Source organism: Nilaparvata lugens, chromosome 4, assembly GCF_014356525.2.
Source record: "Nilaparvata lugens isolate BPH chromosome 4, ASM1435652v1, whole genome shotgun sequence".
In the NCBI taxonomy this organism is placed as follows: Eukaryota; Metazoa; Arthropoda; class Insecta; order Hemiptera; family Delphacidae; genus Nilaparvata; species Nilaparvata lugens.
The window spans coordinates 17939888-17958767 of NC_052507.1; the positions used below are offsets into that span (position 1 = coordinate 17939888).

Here is an 18880-nt window from a genome sequence, read left to right on the forward strand (position 1 = left end):
ATTTTCTGAGGGTGATGCATTTATAAGCTCCAAGTACGTGCGTGTGATTTTGTAACTATTTAGGGCCGGTTTCCAAGCTCGGGATTTGGCTAAGTTCTAGACTTTAAACAGCTGGAGTAAGAAAATTGGCTTTCCGAAACGGGGCGTAGTCGCAGTCATTGTCAAAGTCACGTTTGAATTAAATTTCAAAAAAACTTGAGAATTATACAAAAAATAAAAAAAGAGAAAATAGTGTGAAGTTTCAGCTATTTTGAAATATTTAGAAATGTTTAATTTCGTCAAGGAAAAACGTTTTCAATTATATAAATGAGAAAATAAAAACTGCGACTACTGTTATAAAAACTGCGACTACGCCCCGTTTTGGAAAGCTAATTTTCTGACTCCAGCTGTTTAAAGTCTAGAACTTAGCCAAATCCCGAGCTCGGAAACCGGCCCTTAATGTTTCGAATGTTGTTGAATTTTTTATTGTTATACTCTTGACGATCTCAAGGGCCTTCTGCAATAAAATGATTTGATTTGGGCAATGTGAAGGATGATAATGAGATAGGAGTGGAGTTAGAGCATTAGGTCGGTTTCGAATAGCTTGGAGGTATTAATAAAGGTATATTTGCGGTTTTGGTTGAAATTGCAGTGAGTTAAAGGAGCTTATTCCTAAAAATAGAGCTGGACGCTTCGTTTATAAGAAATTAGGATGCAGGTTAGTTCATTGATGATCATTATTTGATGGTTAGTTCAAGTATCAATAATTAAAATTTAAAGTTAATAAATTATGGTAAAGGACTGAGTGATCTTAAATATGTCAAAAAAATTGTTATTTTCCTTATGCCTGCTGATCCTTTTGATGAAACTAAAGTTAAAACAAATTTTATTAATTAAAAGATATTACCGATGGTAGGCCTATATTATTTACTTGAAAACTAACTTATATTCAATACCTATATCTACTGAAATTGATTGATCACCAACAATTTAGTCATTTAGCCTATTATTGGGAGCAGAGGCTTATTTTTAATTAGAATACTGTATTCACAAAATATGACAGTTGAAGGACGTAAATCTTCTAATTAGCTTGTGGAGAAAGTTGAATACCTAAAAGCAATAAATGTCAAGTCATTATGATAAAGCATTCAACTAGATTTGACGGACAATGCTATTTAACAAAATTGTTTTTGTTGATAAGCTGACCTAATTTAGAGAGCCAAGGACAATCGGTCCTTGTTCTTCTCAAACAGAATTCAAGTAGAATACATGTTCTGAAATTACCGAACGGTATATAAATTGAATCTGCAGTCTGGATTAATGGAGCTACTTAATATATAAGGATATAAGTCATATCCATGAACATCCAGACACTTTCCAATATAAGACACATATCCAACTTTTCAACACTTCACAAAACTATTTAAGCAGTTATTATAGTAAGTTACAGAATTCTAATTTGGGTATATTGATATGAAAGTTAGTGACCATGGTGTGAACCCATGAAGTTTTTAAACCCTGTAACATAAATTATTTATTCATATATTGTCCAATTTTCTACAATAACAAATAATATAGCCTATTAATAATAATAAAAATATTATTATATATATTATTTTATGGTGTAAACTATATTTTGTATTATGCTAAAGAAAAAAATAAAATTAGACTATCAAACTATCTTGAGGAAAAAATAGTATTGCTTTTTTTAGAGGTAGATCTCAAAAGGAAAGTTTCATCTTCCTGATACAGGAATTGGTAGCCTACAGTAATATGTTTAATAGAAATGAAGCTATTAATTATCCTAGAAGAATGTAACATCTTGAAAATAATAGAGTGAACCTTTTACAAGACGCTGATTATCAAAAGTGAAGACCTTTTTTAATTTTAGCTAAGAGGATGCGAGGAGGTTCGCTGCAAGTTCACCATGGAGTGCCTCAGGGTTCGGTGATGGGACCCCTTCTGTTATTAGTGATGAGACCTATAATCCCAGGGGAACATCTGGGTGTTCGCTGATGATGCAAGGGGCAGAGCACCAGATCTGTTTAAAATGGTTGCAGTGAATATTCTTGAAGAAACCAATCTGAGGTTCACCATCAATGAACTGATGCTGAATGAAAACAAAATATAGAAAACTACATGTTGTCTCAGGTGGAGCCAGCTCAGAGGCCTAAGTAAAGCTGTTGGGTTTCACTCTAAATACCAGACTCAGCTGGAGTAGTCACATTAACAATGTCTACTTGAATTCTTCAGGGTATTATCTCCAGGCCTTTGATCCCACGGAAGTATATGTGAACGTATAATTTGCTTTTTTCATAGTCACATTAATTAAGGACTTCAGTTGTGGGGACATGCACCTGACTATATAAGAGCACTACTCCTGCAGAAAAAAGTAATTGGGATATTGGACTTGGCAGGTTATCTGGACTACTATATCGTCCCATCTTCATCAGGCTGTTCATATTCACAGTTTTCATTATATCTTGCTCTCCTTGTTATAAGCCGAAGAGATAACCATCACTTCCTGACAAGGATAGCTGATAACAACGCAAGAGGAAAAGTTAAATTAGACATTCCATTCTGCAGGCTAAGCAAAAAGAGGATGTACAACGCTCTACCTGATGGAGTGAGGAGCCTGGACATTAGGTACTTCATGACACAAATTAAGAAGTGGTTGCAGGAGTCACCATTCTATTATGTGAAGGTATATTTTCAGATCAACAGAAACACCTTCTGAACCTGTGACGTCTTGAAAAATGTGATGCCTTTGCAAGGTCATCTTAATAAAAATTTGAAAAATTGTCTATTTTCCAAAGTGTTTTAAATTATTTGTTTGACCAAGTACAAAACGTAAACAAGTGTTTATTTTTAACATAATTCGTATGCTAATCACTAAGACAATGAGCAAGTCAGGTACACTTCCAGAAGCAGAATTCAGACCTCTGTTCATGGCTACGGAGAAGTATAAAGTATGGATGTTCAAATACTCAAACCTACCTTGTTATTGTTATGTCATACCCTACAAAATAATGTCAATCAATAAAAGATTATTTCGAGTATTGAGCGCTTATAAGTTTCGATCCAACATTGTTGGTTTATACGTGATGGATTATTGAATATACGTTTAACTATGGAACAATACCAATTAGGCCTATATTTGAAATAAATTAATAACGTACCTATATCCTATTTTTGATACTATGGTACGGTATCATTTAGAATAATTGTTTTGATCATTAATTTGCATAGAATAGTCTACACTTCATTTATATTTTAACTAAAATACTTATGTAAAATTAAGTTTGACATTCAAAAACAATAAGCAATGGTTCATAAGTTAGACTAATCCTTATCTATAACTTACATTCAATTGGCAAAACATTTACTATACAATTCCAAGTTAATGGTTCTAGTCCAGCGACCTATCCCAAATTGAAGTTTAATGTAGGTTATGAGGATCACAATAACTAAGTAGATTGTAAATTAATAATTATATAAACATCTAAGTTTGAATACTTACATTATAATCTTCTTTTCCAGAATATCCTTCATGAGGTCTTGAAGCAAAAAATGATTTTGCTACATCCATCTGGCAAAACTCAAAAATATTCTACACGAAAAGGTCACCGGTTCAATTCTACTTTTCCTCTATAATAGGTGGTTTTAACGCCAAAAAAGTTTAGTAAAATCTTCAAACTCATTGAAGTTCAGTATAACGTACAATAACATAAAACTTTGACATATTTAAATAGCACATTCAATAACCATTACACCCACGCATCATTTCTATCCTACATCCTACTTCACAACGCAAACTTGACAACTTGACTGATTGTGATTGACCATCAACACAAAAGTAACAGCTGTTCTGTTAACTGACCAGTGGACCAACTGCTAAAATGGCATTTACAATCATTTTAATTATCAATTCTCATGATACAATTATTCAATATCTGATATTAAACCAATTTATTAGAATTATTCAAGTCTGGCTGGAACCAAAATTATATTCACTTATTTCAAAAATAAAATCAATGTATCTTTGAAGCCATCTATGAAATGAAGTTAAGCCCGCTAATTTTAAATATCCTTAATTATTGTAAAAAGTATTTTTTTTGTAAAAACCTATTTATATATTTACTATATTCTAAAATTTGCTGCAAGTAGAAAAACAAATATTTTTAATTATTTCCAAGTATCCAAGTGGATAGTAGGTGCATTATTTCCAAATTTATCTTTATAAAAAAAAATATATAGGCCTAAGTTATTACCTGTAATTTCTATTTACCAACATATTTTTCCATGTTAATACTACTTTACAAGCAAAGGAGAATCCTAGATCCTGTCTATGAAACTATAGACTGCTATTAAAAGTGAAAGTGTGAGGTTTCCCAACCCACATAAGATTTTCTTTGTGGAAATACACGCAGCCAGAAAAAACGGTTACCGTACTCAATATTGTTTATTCTGCCGTATGACGTCGCATCCTCTGGAGGTTGTGTAGCCTATATGAAGCTGGCCAAGTTTTATTGCCGTGCGCGTACTTACGCGTTGTGGGTATGAATGATGGACAGATTTAAAGAGCAACGAAATATGAAAATACCAAAGAAATATAATCCACTTTATATGACAGTGAATACCTATCTTGGTAATAAGGGTACTGTAACGCAATTGCAGTTGTTACAGTTTGCATGTGGTCTATTCATGCCACACTACCTGTTGACAAAACATCAATAAACAATATCTATGCAATACCGGTACAGTACCAAATTCACACAGAACGGACGTTAGTAGGTCATGGCACGGGCGATCATTCTCGCCCGCACCACGTCTCTTTGCCGTATCTCGTGGCTTACAAAAACGGGCCACTTGTTCAAAATTAGAATGAAAAATGTTAAATTGAATGGAATTAAAATGCTACTATTTCGTCCGTCTGATGTACATTGCAAGCTCCCACCACATCTCTGCAGCAGATCAGTTCTGTGTGAATTGGACCTCATGCAAACTGCCTGCGCGTTACCACAAAGTAAAAGAAATTCTTTTCTTTCTCTGTGTCGTTACCAAGATATTCACTAAGAGGTTTTTGGACTGTATAAAATTTTTTAAGCCTCAGTAAGCTCTATCTCAATGAAACGTATTAGCCTACTATGAAAATTGCTCTACACTGTCTTGAAAGTTGCTAACATTTGTTTATAAATTTTGATATTCCAGTTGATGAAGAAAAAACATTTACAGTCTTAAACATGAAATAAAAGAGATGTAATAAAGATGGGAGTCTGACTTCCATCTAATATACAAGAATTTCAATAATCCTATCAATTTGAAAACATTGCAAGAATGAATTAAAAAAAGCTTATTAAAACAGTAAACTGTTATAATGTTCTTTCTATTAGTAAAAGAAAGAAAAATATCTCTTGGAAAATGAATATATTTCAAGAATAAAAAATGACCGCCTAACTCTCATTAATGCCAGTCCAACTTATTTATAGATAAATTCATAGGGAGAGAAACTGATCATAAAACTTAGTTCTATATAAACACTTTTTATTTTCCAATCATTAAACCAGCTTTGTTCATAATCCGTCACATCATTTGAGTCATAATAATAAATATTTCAACAACTAACAAGTTTATCTTTGTACAATAATTCAACTAAATGAAAATAGGAAAGCTTACAGTAATATGTTGACCAATTCATTACGGTACTAGTAAACAAATTACATAGAACTTGCTTCCCGATTCTATTTCAAAATAAAATCAGAAAAAAGTCAACAGAGAAATTTGGTAACATTTTTCGTGTCTATCAATATAATAGTCACAACTAATTGATTACAATATTATTACTATCGACTTTCATGTAAATTTACAAATAACAAAACAAACAAATATTGAACTGTACACAACTTAAATGGGAATTAAATAATATTTTTGAATCTGTCAGCACATAATAATTCATACAATGACATATTTGTAAGTATACTTCTGCTACAATTTTATTTGAATCTTCTACCTGTATAGTTCACAACCAACAGTTCAATTAACAATATGGTATTCCATGAAAATGTATGGAAGTATCAGTTCTTATTGAAACATTCAATGAAGTGAGAATCTGTTTTCATAATTTAGCTAGGAAGTTACGAAAGAAATTTTTAAATCAAGTTTACAAAGGAAAATCACCACATTTACAAGTAAGATAATAGTTGCATCACACGTAAAATGGATTTGTCAAAACTGTTCATGATCTAATAAGAATAATGAGTACGGTACAAGATTGACCAATTCGCTGATTGCACTATCACACCATACAAAGTTATTACAAAGAAAGTGCAACGCACATATCAATAGAAAACTGCCAAGTTCAGTAAAACCCACAAATATGGCAAAATGAAATTGTTGAGCAAACATAAATAGACAATTATTTATGCACAGTAATTTTGAAGAGGCCTTAGTACAAAATGTGAATATTCAGATCATGCTTGAAGTAGTCTAATTTAATCGCAAAAAATGATCATACCAAGAGTAAACATGATTATACAGGACTGTTATTGTTATAGATTGAGCTAATTTGTTGTAGGTTTCCTGATTTCAAAAGCTGACCTGGAGTGAGACGCGTCAAATGAAGGAATGTTTAGCCGCAGTAGTCATTGATGACAATACTGAGTGTATCTATAGAGTAAAAGAAGAATGCAGGCGAATTTCTAAAATTATATTAGGATATCATCAATTCATCAGTAATTGATTGATTTTGATTGAAATTCGTAATATTAAAAACTGTCAGTCAACTGTTTAATAATATAAGCCTAGTTAACAAAAATGTTCAGCTTGGAACAAGGAAATTATAAAAATAACTTTCAATACAATTTGGCAAACATCACAGAAGTAATTTGAAAAAATACACTACTGAACTAAATTTAATTAATTAGTTTACTGTAAAAACTTAAAATCACGCATAACTTAATGCAAAATAGAATACACTAATAAAGCTAAAACATAGAGAAAACTAGCTTGATATTAATGGAATTTCTATGATATGAAAACAATAAAATTAGGATTTTATAGAGTAAATCATTAATTTTCGGAATTTTATTTACAAATAAATTTATCAAATAATGCACATTTAAGTGCTTAATTCATTACTCTATTTATGAATTGCCACATACATGAAAAACAATATTACATAAGTCACTCATTTATAAATTTGATTTTCGACGTGGAATGCATTGAGCAATTTCAATAACCAAGTGCGTGTTTCTCAAAATTATATTGGTAATTTTATTTACACTTATTTCTTCACTGAGCAACAGTTTGATCAATATGGATTCATGAATAGCTTTTTTGTTGCTTGGTTTTATCGTGAATATTATTATAATTCAGACAATAGAACTCATGGAAGTTGTTTATTGAAAATTAGACAAAAACTTAGTTCGTCTTATAAAATTATTTTACAGCCAAGGAAGTTTTACAGCATTGAATACATCTGCAAACCTGATTCGAACAATAATTCTGGCAAATTCAATTATTGTAGATAATGTAAAGTAATCTCAATCTTCGAACATGTCATTAATATAAAACTAGCAGAATTTTCTAGTAATTCAAATTTCGATCACTACAGTCTTAATGAGTTTTAATGTTTCAGGGCAAGAACAAAAATGATGGCAAAATTTAGTTTTTATATTAAATTATTCACTAAGTTTTAGTATACGGAATGCAGTATACACCAATATAGTGTTTACGGAATTTTCAGTAAAGGCTCACTTAAAAGGTTAGCAATTTTTAAATAAAATACGTAATTGAATGCAAACTTAAAAAAATAGAAAAAAATGTGATAAGACAACAAACCGATTTTAAATTCTATACAAAACTCTATCAAACTGCTAAGTTGGTTACAATGGAACTACAGAACTGGACAAGACAAATTATTGACTAATTGAGAGAAACCAGTAGTAGTTTTTGTTGAGATGTTTTTTTTTTAAATGGAAGAACCTGCCGAAATTCCCAGATACTTTTCCAGAAGACTGCTCAATTTCACACGAATTTAATCAACTTAAACATGAGTCATACCAATGAATGACTATAATAATGAATGAAGATGATAGAAAATCACAAAGACATTCAAAAAACAGTTTATATCGTATTGTAGTACTCAGTGACTGGAACTCGTCAAGCCAGTTTGATTAAATTAAAAGTTGATTATACTATAATTATTTGTTTTGAGTTTGATTAGGAGAACAACAAGAATACACAACATTACTTGGCTTGCAGTCTAGAGTCAAGATTGAGTTAGAGAACGCAGCGCACTGATTAGATAGCTGCACACAACTATACTACTGTGCCACCCCCACCAACCGCTATCACTGTTGCATTCGTAGGACTGGCCGCGGCTATATGTTGAGCTACACTACCCTAGAACACACAAAAACAACATATATTCACAACATTCCATGTTCTGTCAAGAAAAATGGATGTTTGGACTTCAACGGTGATATCATGATATAATTCCTCAAATTCTTTCATGATTGAATCATTATTATATAAAAGTTAACGTACTTTCAGTTTCAAAAAATCCAATTATAGTTTGAACACAATTAACATTGGTTTAGTTTATTTACTGAGTAGAAGAACAGGAAAGTAAAGGACCAATATGGGTGGCCAGCCCTGGAAATATGGTATACTTTACACCTAAAACACACCAATCCAGTGGCTTGTTAATTGTATAAAATTCCCTCACAATTCAAACCCTCTTTAATCATTACCTTATTTTAAAAAATAGACACTTTTTGAGATGATTGATTTCTGAAATAGACAATTGATTCTGTGATATTGATATCAAATGAAGCCCTGAACTGATGAAAATGTAGCTATCTTACTGCCTAAACTCTTCAGTTGAGCATGGAAATTTGATTGATGTCAGAAAAAACTACTCCCTCATGGCATTTCTAAATCAGACTGAACAGTTTCAAAAAGATCTTTGTTACAATGTAGTCTCTACACGTGAATCCTTCTACAATTATTGGATAAGGTGTACCAATCAGATTGTGAACTGTCTCTCTAGTCACAAACAGAGCTTGGGGCTCATGCGAGTCTGAGTATAGTTTTATAAAATTTAAATAATTCCAAAGATTGTTATTCGGCATTGAAACGAAACATATATATTTACATTGTAAACAAGAATAAATCCAATTCAGAGTGGTTTTTGACATACGAGTTTGGTTTTGAAACATTTGATATAATTATTGTAATCATTGCTGTAATGTAACTATTGAAATGTGTAGAGTTTCTTTCCAATAAAATTCGTCACCTACAATTGAATTGCTGTTTCAAATTGAAATTGAATAATCTTTACAGAAAATTCAAGTTAACTATTGCCTTACTTGATGACATTAGAATTAAGTTATGGTAAGTTAAGTGATGGAATGTGTAGAGAGAAATTGAGATGTTGCCCTCTGTTTTCAAGTTTAATAAATTTGTAAACAAATAAATTCTATACAAACTGATTCAATGCTGTAAGATGTTTCTGTAAGCTGTAAAATTCACTGTGTGCTTTGTATAGAAATTTATGTTTTCAGTATTGAAAGTAAATGTATATGAAAAACATCTAAATTATTACCATATCAACTCAATGGTGAGCGATTGACTGTACGCTGTTTCATCTAGCTCGTACATTTTACACTTACTTTTATATTATGAACACATGAATGCAATTCGTATTAAATATAGATTTTATTCATATTCTGATTGAATGCTGTGAAATTTACTGTATACTTTCTTGAGAATATAAATACGGTGATTAATTACTGTACACTTATTTTTGTACTGTGAACAAATGAAGGCAATCAAGATAAAAAATCAATTCTACTCATATACGGTTCCAATTTAGAGTTGTGGGATTTACAGTGTGCTTTCATTTGACTATGATTCTTTGTATAGATCGTACACTGTTTATATTGAGAGCAATTAAGTAGAAATTAGATCTACTGTATACTTTCACTTGACTGTATGCTTCTTTAGCACAGTTTGCACACTGATGTTTGTAAAACAAATAAGTTGAAATGAGAACTGTATGCTGCTTTGTATAGTTTGTACACTGATGTTTGCACTGAAAACAAATGAGTAGAAGGGGGATTTACTGTATTCTTTCATTTAACTGTATGCTGCTTTGTATAGTTCTTACATTGATGTTTCTATAGAAAACAATTAAGTAGGAATGATATTTACTTTATGCTGCTTTGTATAGTTCGTAAACTGATGTTCGTATTGAAATAAGTAGGAATCAATTGATTTGATATACCGATTTGGGCGGCCTGGTCCACGTGTAGACATAGCCGTCCTGACAGGCGGTGACGAAGCAGTCTTCACGGAAGACGAGGGCCGTCAGTCGCTCCTGGGCGATCTTCTTGCAGACGAGCGGCTCGAGCAGCGGACACTCGTCGAAGCGGGGGCATGCACCGGTGCCAATCAGTCGCATGGGGTCGTCACACACGGCTGCCGCCCCCGCCCCTGCCCCGCCACCGCGTCCACCCAGCCCCGCCAGTCGCTGCGTGAACGACGGCGGACTGTGCGACGAGTTGAGCGTGTTGCTCTCACTCACACTCAAACTCTCCTTGTCGCGGTTGTGTATCGAGTTGCTGGTCGCCGCAGTCGACGTGTTGTTACTGCTGCACTTGGTCGACGACGACGCCCCACCCCCACCTGTGTTGATGATGCCCGAGCCGAACGACGCATTGTGCGTGCCACTTCGAGTCCGACTACACACAGGCTGCCGCAGCAGATCCTCCGTGATATCCCACAAACACAGCTGCGTGTCCTGACCGACAGACCCCAGCCGATAGCATGTTGTATCCACGTTATTGCACTGTTGTTCGTTGTTGGTCGCCTCCCCCCCACACTCACTACTGTTAGTCCTATCTACACTGAGCTGCGATCCCCTGCTGTCGGAGAGGGTTGTGGTGAACGGATCGAAGGCGACCACACTGACCCAGCTGTGGTGTCCCTGTCCCCTGGCCACCACTCGCCGCTCGTGGTAGCTCCACACGGTCACCAGGTCGTCCTCACCCCCCACCACCACATACCTGCCGTCGGGCGACCAACACACGCACAGGAACCCACCGAAATAGCTGCGCGCGCACCCTTCCAACTCCATACGACTGTAGTCGAACACCCTGAGGAAGCCGTCCTGTGAAACGACCGCCAGTCGCTGTCCGCACGGCGAGAACGCAAACTCGTTCACGCTGCTGCCTTCCGTGCCGATCACCCACCTAAACCAAACAATTCAAAAATAGTCAATTATCCTTTGTATTTCACATACAACACACACATAATTATACAAGTCCATTTAATAATCATATATTTATTTCCGCAAAAACTATACAAGCAATACAGACAACTTGTGGAAGTTGTGCAATAAATAATAGAATAGTAATTATTCAATACATGATAATGAAGAATATTCTAAATCTTGTTAAAACCTTTTGAATAAATAAAACTTGAGTTTTGGAACAGCGCAAGAAATAATACCTTCGAAGGCTGGCCACTAACGGTAGAACATGCATGATACACAGTCGTCTTACATTGTTGTGTCATCACAGCGAAATGCTTCGAGCAAAATTTTTTGAGGTTAAATTATTCATCTATCATTATAATATGTAATTTTCCAGTGATTTATTTATTGTTATTCGTAGTTTATTTTATGTTGGAAGCCTCTCGCTGATGATGAACATGTGTATGTGCATGATAAAAATGTCTATCATGCTTGAAGGCCACCAATAGTGGCAAATTAATTTGAGTAAAATGAACTAGTGAGATTCCAATAAAAATTTATCTTAGAAAACTGAATACAATCTTGTAAAATTCTAGATTCAACGGTAAAAATAGTCTGCCTAAAAAATATATGAGATGTAGCCTATACAGTTAGCGATTAAAAGACAAAAATTATTAAAATTGACATTTTGATGAAATAGTTCAAAGATATTACAGCATTCATAGTATCAAGTGCAACTTAAAGTGAAATGCGCGTGTTCGTGGTGCTGAAGTCTGTGCGCAGTTTTAGATTGCAGCATTGATCTAATGAAGTAGTGCTGCCAAATTCCATAGAATCCAGAAAGATAATTGTGTAAGATAAATAGCGAAAAAGAGATGCCTTTTTGATAGAATCAGCATAAAAACGGCAACAGTGTGCTTCTATTGTTAAGTTAATTAAAATAGCATTGACAATAAAACCCCGAGCTGTAGACTAAGGTTAGAACGGACTATACGAGATAAAAATGACCAGTATCACTACAGTTCATTAAATTTATAGCTGGACTAATAGATACGTATTTGAAGTTGTTGTTTATTGATTGAGATAAATTTTACTTGGCCAAAGAAGAATGAAAATCTGCAGATGAAACAATTATCATCATTTTTTAAACAGTCTTATGCCCGGTTTTCAAGCACTTAGGGCGAGACCATATCAGGCATTTGTCAAGCGTTTTGCAAGGAGCAAACCAATCACCCAATCGGAGAGCTAGCTTCCTGCCCTGCCCACTCTAAAAACCCATGAATGAATGCTTAATATCGTCTCGCCCTTATTGAATCCAAGTGCCGAAACACACGAGTCAACACAGCATGGCAGGACAGCTTTGTCCAGTCGTGCCGTGCCGACTCGTCTGAGAAAACCCCTCGTGTGTTTCGGCCCTATAGACCACTGAAACTATGGATCCAAAATAGATAGGATAGTCCATTAGATTTGATAAGTGTCATAGAAACCATGTCATACCTGTAGAGCGGGTTGCTCTTAGACTTGAACCTATGAATTCAATATAGATTAAGTGGTCCATTAGATTTAATAAGTGTTCTGGAAACTGGGCCATACCTAGAGTGGGTTTCGAGTGCTCTTAGCCTTGAACCTATAGAATTAATATAGATTGAATGGTCCATTAGATTTAATAAGTGTCCTGGAAACTGGGCCATACCTATAGAGTAGGTTTCGAGTGCTCTTAGCCTTGAACCTATGGAATTAATATAGATTGAATGGTCCATTAGATTTGATAAGTGTCCTGGAAACTGGGCCATACCAATAGAGTGGGTTTCGAGTGCTCTTAGCCTTGAACCTATGCAATTGATATAGATTGAATGGTCCATTGGATTTAATAAGTGTCCTAGAAACCATATCACACCTGTAGAGCGGATTGCGGGTGCTCTTAGTCTTGCATGTGTGCACCGTGTAGCCATCGCCTTGCTTGAATGGCTGGTAGTGGGGCGTCGAGGTGCCACAAGGCGACTCCTCGTTGTAGACATAGAGCTGGCCACTGCTGTGCGAAACCACGAACGAGTTCGGCGAACCGGGCACCCACCTCATGCACGTCACCTTCGTCTTGTCTATCAGCCTCTGCAATTACAAACCTTTATTTAACTTGCCACTCAGCATAATGTAACAACTATAGTGAAGTCCACGTTATAATGACAGTATTTGATCAACTTTGGTTTTGCTATCCTTGCCTATCATTCGACAAAGCCGGTGGTACTACCCTTTTCTAGGTCCACAACGATGCCAATTATGTTTTTGACAGTGTAGAAATATAATTAATTAATGCAGAGAATCTGCATCGCTATTCTTCTATCTTTATCCACTGCCATTATACCGTAGACCTCACTATAGTCTATCAACCTCTGCAATAATTAAAAACGATTATCGAATTTGCCACAAACCATAATATAAACGACTTGTCTATCAGCCTCTGCAATTACAAACGTTTAGGTATTGAATTTTCAACTCACCATACTATAAAAAAACTTGTCTATCAGCCTCTGCATTCACATTACGCCATAAACGTTTATACAGATGTCCCACGAAAAGTGTAACAGCCTAATACGGTACCATAGATTCCAGATTGAATTTGCAACAAAGAATGCCCAGTAAAATTGTATTATATCGACCTCAGTTTTCAATATATATATAGATTTTTCAATATTTAGTCGATAACTAGAAAAATATCAGTCAAAATCTAATAATTGAATCTATTTGTCGAGAATTGTTTGTTTCATATAATTTGTTCCTTTATTTGAACGTTTTATGAGCGCTCAAAGATGGAAAAATAGATTCGTCGAGTTCAAAGCCAAATTTCAACAGCTTGAACGTTCATAAAAACTTCAAAGGAGCAAATTATATGAATCTTATTAGAAATTTCTTCCTCTTTCCAACCATATCCTTATAATTAGATTTCGACTGATAGTATTCTAGTTATTGACGTTTTTAAAAGATATCGAAAAATCGATAGCCTATATCTCAAAAACTAAGGTTGATATGAGAAAATTTGACTGGACATTTTTTTGTTGCAAATTTCATATAGAATCCATGGTCTTAGGCTATTACACCTTTCGTGGGACTTTCTGGGTACCTTGCAACTCATACAGAATACATAGAAGGGAAACTTAGAAAAAATCTGAGAAATAATTCCCAGTCCATCTATCAAGATAGTAGATCGAAGTTGTCTTGCTTACGGATGACCCCCAAACAGACAACCTCTCAACTATTGAAGTTTGTTTCTTTTTCCTAAAGACGATTGAAATAGTTTTTGATATTTTTATAGTAATTATTCCAATTTTATATGTCAACGTGATTCAGTCATAGTTGTTCATATGCGTAATCAAGAAATATACTACCCGTAACAGAATAAAAAAGAGAATTGGTGAAGGTTATACAGAAAGGAGGATCAATGTAGCTTTATAACGAGATATTCAAAAAATGAGAAGAAGTTGAAAACAACATCACTAAGATCTATAAAGACATATGATTATGAAGCTTGGGGTTTTAACTCTAAAAATATCAACATGAACAGATCAAGTATTTTGGCAAGAATTCGTTGTTTAATAACTCATATGAGGAAAGAGAGTTTAAATAAAAACCAATGCAGAGATCTATAAAGAAATGTCCTAGACAAGGATATTATACAGGTATAGAAATAAGTCGAGAGGAGGTACACTGTAACATAAAGTAAAACATTATTTTTAGAAATGGAAACAAGTCATGAATATCAAAGTTACTTAGAAAGCAGAAAATAAGCAATTTTCAGGATACATCTGACTTACCTCTTCATTATATAATTTGCTAACATCCTTTTTGACTAAATCGATTAGCTGCACTTGACCCGTAGAAAAGCCTATTAGTAATGATACCGAGTCCGGGCTCATAGTTTTCACATTGAAATCATGACACGTGGGATAAGTCCCTTTGTACATTTTTTTCTCTATTGGTTTTGGTAAATCTGCTGCCTGTAAACAAGAGGATGAAAATGAAATTAGTGCAAGTATCACAACTGTGAGCTAAGGGTCAAACATAGTGGAGCGGCGAAGGTAGCTGAGAGTGTTGAAAAGTAATGCATCTGAATGTCTCCGCTACCTTCTATTTTCTAACCTACATTCGCCGCTCCACAAATAATGCAGTGATATAACGCCTAAGAATTCTTATAGCATTGAATGGGAAGTAAGTAGCCTACAGTAATAATTCAATTTTAACTTATTTTCATATTTAATAGATTACATTAAAATTGGAATTATTTACTTCCCAAAAAGCAAAAATACACAGCAATATTACATTGTAATATATAACTTGGAGACTCCTCTCATGGGCAAATATGCCTGTCAGAGAGTAGTGACTTGAGAAACAAACAAGAACTAAGTAACAACAATTTAAAATTTATTTGCCATGAAAAACATGTTTGTATCAAGATACAAACATTAATTTCGGCAATTGAATAGATTACATTACAGTTAATTACAAATTTACTCTCAGAAAGTGGTGTAAACTGAGATAGAAATGTGTCGATATTAACATGTCAAGTCCCGCCATGTTAAATAAATGAAATTAAAATATGCTTTATTAGGCAGAATTATGACTAAACAGATTTCTATACCAATCAACCTTGAACGTAATGATTGAACAAGAAATTTAAAAACATTATAAGCGATGGAATAATCAAAATGCATTAGTCTATTTGATAACTATTGAAAATCTAGAATATTTTCAGACATAATTTTGGTGATGGAGTTAGAAGACAATAATTTATGACATGCACACTACACCTTAAACAAAGCAATAAAAATTACTGATAAGGAATCGCCTACTTTTCTCAGAATTTGTTTTACTATCATTAATATTGAGATTCTCTTCAAACAAAACGCTTCTCTAAGCTGCATGAAACAATAAGCACAATCAATTCGCACTGTAACTGATAGAGAGGGGGTCATTGGTATCATACACTGTAAATGAAGTTAAGTGGGTCATATCCTAATTAACTACAGAGAATGTTCCCGCCGTATAAGAATTTATTGTTAACAACATGTCTAGCCTACAAAAACATTTTACGCAGAACAATAAACTCATCTCTATTAAATTGGTTCTATTCAAATATCCAACTTCTTCATTCACTTGTCGTATTTCTCAACTAAGGAAAATTTGTATTCACATAAAAAGTTATTAATAATAATTTGGGCCACAATTTCTATTTCTATTTAGAAGACACAATTTAACTTCAACAGAAGTAGCTTGGATTTGAACATTTTTAACTAAATTTCTAACAACTGTATGCTAGCAATGGTAGGCCTATTCCAATGCTATCTCTAATTCAAACCAAAATCTCTTATTCATGACACATGTTAATAGAAAGAATACTTGACCATAAAACACTTATAAATTTTTCAAGTGTGCACACTGCTAGAATTTCCAGTTTGTGAATCGTACACCAAAAGATAGATTGAACAAAAACTAGAATACTATATACACATATAATTCTCAATTGGCTAATAAAAAATTGCGATAAATATTATGGGTTACTAGGCTATGTCTCATATCAAGAACCGATACTGAGATAGAAAAGCTCTATTATTCTAATTTAATTGCTCATCAGGAAATAGCTATGAATGCAAAAAAAATCATGACACATAATAATATCAAGCATTTAAACAATACTTCCGCACAAACAAATCAACATTAAGAAGACCATAGACGTCGTGATAGTGACATCATAATATCCTGTGATACTGTAATTTATTCTATTTTTATCAATACATGTAACCTACTACTTATTATTTGCTTTTCAAACATATAGTTTAGACTGCAATTTTAGATTTATGTCAACCCTTATGTCCGAAGAGCTACTAACTTAATTTTCTGTTATGAATACAGATGACTCTCAAAGTTTGTGTGACGCATCATTATAACTACTGATTCACTTGACATTTTGGACATAAAAAGAATCGTTATATAGGCTAATTTTAATTATTTAAATCACTCTTTTTCCAAATGAGCCTTAGCATTGTGCGATAGTGGTAAGCGAAATTGTTTACAAATTGGGAGGCTTCGGATTGATATTTTAATCCATTTGAAACATTTTTGCAAAACATTTTCAACTTGGGTGAAGATTATAAATTTAATTTTGATAAAACTATTGATAATTTTGTAATTCTAATTATATTATCAATTTTGTTATTATTTAATTTTTCTTATGAGATTTAACTTGGGCTGATCAGAGTTTATTATTTTTGGTATGATGAATCTAGAATGGTGATATAATGACAGCCTGAAATTCTACGATTACTAGTTTTTTTCTAAGATTAGAAATTGATATTATGGGACACTTGGCTGGCGGCTGGGTCACCATTGGGATACCAGAGAGCAACCAGTGGTGTGCATAAGTCGCCAACGATAGTGTCTCAATGAATAAGAAATAAAGTCTGAATAACACTGGAGTTGAGACTTGCCCGTCCACTCGCCGAAGTATCAGCGTTGCAACATTTCTACTTCAACTACAGATTTGTAAGTAGAATATGTTGAATATCATCCAGTTTATCCCCGATATTTTAGTGTTGCTAAAAGGTTTAAGGGTAAGAATCTGATTGTATGGTAAGATATGTTGTGGTATCAACAGGGGTGTAGTAGCAATTTACTTTTTTAACGAAATATGATTTTTTTTCTTTTAAAAATTACTTTTCTGGTGACATTGTAGTGTGGATGGCAAGAAGAATGCAAGCCACTCTCATGATGGCCATTTGGCGAGAGTGTGGTCTAGCCATTATAGCTAGATAGGCCTACATATTTCAATTAATGGATAGATATATTACGTCTGATTGGCCTCGAACGGCGTCAGACAAGTTAAAGTGCTAGCAAAAAAGCAAGACAACATTAATGTTACATGAAATTTATATTCTATATTTAGTATCTAGTTACTATTTGTCTTTGACTATTACAGTAGTCAAAATAGTCCTTCAGACAATAAAAGCACTCCTTTAGAAATGATTTCAAACTCTGTTCAAACTCTTTTCTCCTTAATATTTCCCGCAATCGAATTGGTAGTACTTCGTAAATCTTTCTACCAATATAACTAGGGTTTTCTGCATATAAAGTCAATCTATGATAATCCGAGAAAGCACTCTTATGCCGTGTATTATATTATATTCATGCTTTATCTCTTTCCTGTATAGGGCTACTTGTAATATAAATATAAAGAAAATAATTGAAAAATCTCAGTACCCTTTTTTAAAAATATTTTATCACGACATGTTTCGGTCAATTATGCCATTTTCAAGTGATATGAATTAAATAAATAAATACTAATGGAATACTCTTATTTTGATCATATGTTAGTGTATTCATATGTTTTTATGAACTAGGACTGTAAATTTTGGGTTTAAATTCGCATGATTCTATCAAAAATGGGGTTATTGGTGTCTAATTGGATCAAGTTTATTATTTTATCTCTGTTTAATTTTGCTGCTTTATAAATATGAAATTCTTCTTTGACATTCAGTTTTTGACTTTTATTACCATAACTAAGTATTTTCATATTGGAATTTATATCTGTAAAATTATGGCCTGAATCTATCAAGTGTTCAGCAAATGCCGACTTTTGTGTATAATTTTTAGATT

The 18880-nt window shown here is 33.6% G+C and overlaps 2 protein-coding genes across 2 annotated transcripts in view; both read right to left on the reverse strand.

The window, feature by feature from the left end:
- LOC111059321 (small G protein signaling modulator 3 homolog) overlaps window positions 1-3812 on the reverse strand; it is a 35560-nt gene extending 31748 nt beyond the window's left edge. Inside the window, exon 1 of the mRNA XM_039426826.1 lies at window positions 3500-3812. Within this exon, the coding sequence (XP_039282760.1) occupies window positions 3500-3568 (69 nt within the window). The 5' untranslated portion in view covers window positions 3569-3812. The remainder of the gene's footprint in view (window positions 1-3499) is intronic.
- Window positions 3813-5506: 1694 nt separating this feature from the next.
- On the reverse strand, window positions 5507-16650 carry LOC111059323 (WD repeat-containing protein 20). The gene is made up of 5 exons (XM_039426829.1): window positions 16633-16650; window positions 15046-15228; window positions 13134-13345; window positions 10268-11234; window positions 5507-8382 (listed from the first exon to the last, which is right to left on the reverse strand). The coding sequence occupies exons 1-5, from the start codon at window positions 16633-16635 to the stop codon at window positions 8299-8301; spliced, it is 1449 nt and encodes a 482-aa protein (XP_039282763.1). The 5' UTR covers window positions 16636-16650; the 3' UTR covers window positions 5507-8298.
- Window positions 16651-18880: the final 2230 nt, after the last annotated feature.

Excerpts from the sequence above, each read along its gene's own strand:
- LOC111059323 (XM_039426829.1), bottom strand. Across the intron at positions 13,346-15,045 it reads GCAAATTATATAATGAAGAG|AGGCTGATAGACAAGACGAA; the intron begins GTAAGTCAGATG and ends TTGTAATTGCAG. Across the intron at positions 8,383-10,267 it reads GGACCAGGCCGCCCAAATCG|GGTAGTGTAGCTCAACATAT; the intron begins GTATATCAAATC and ends TGTGTGTTCTAG.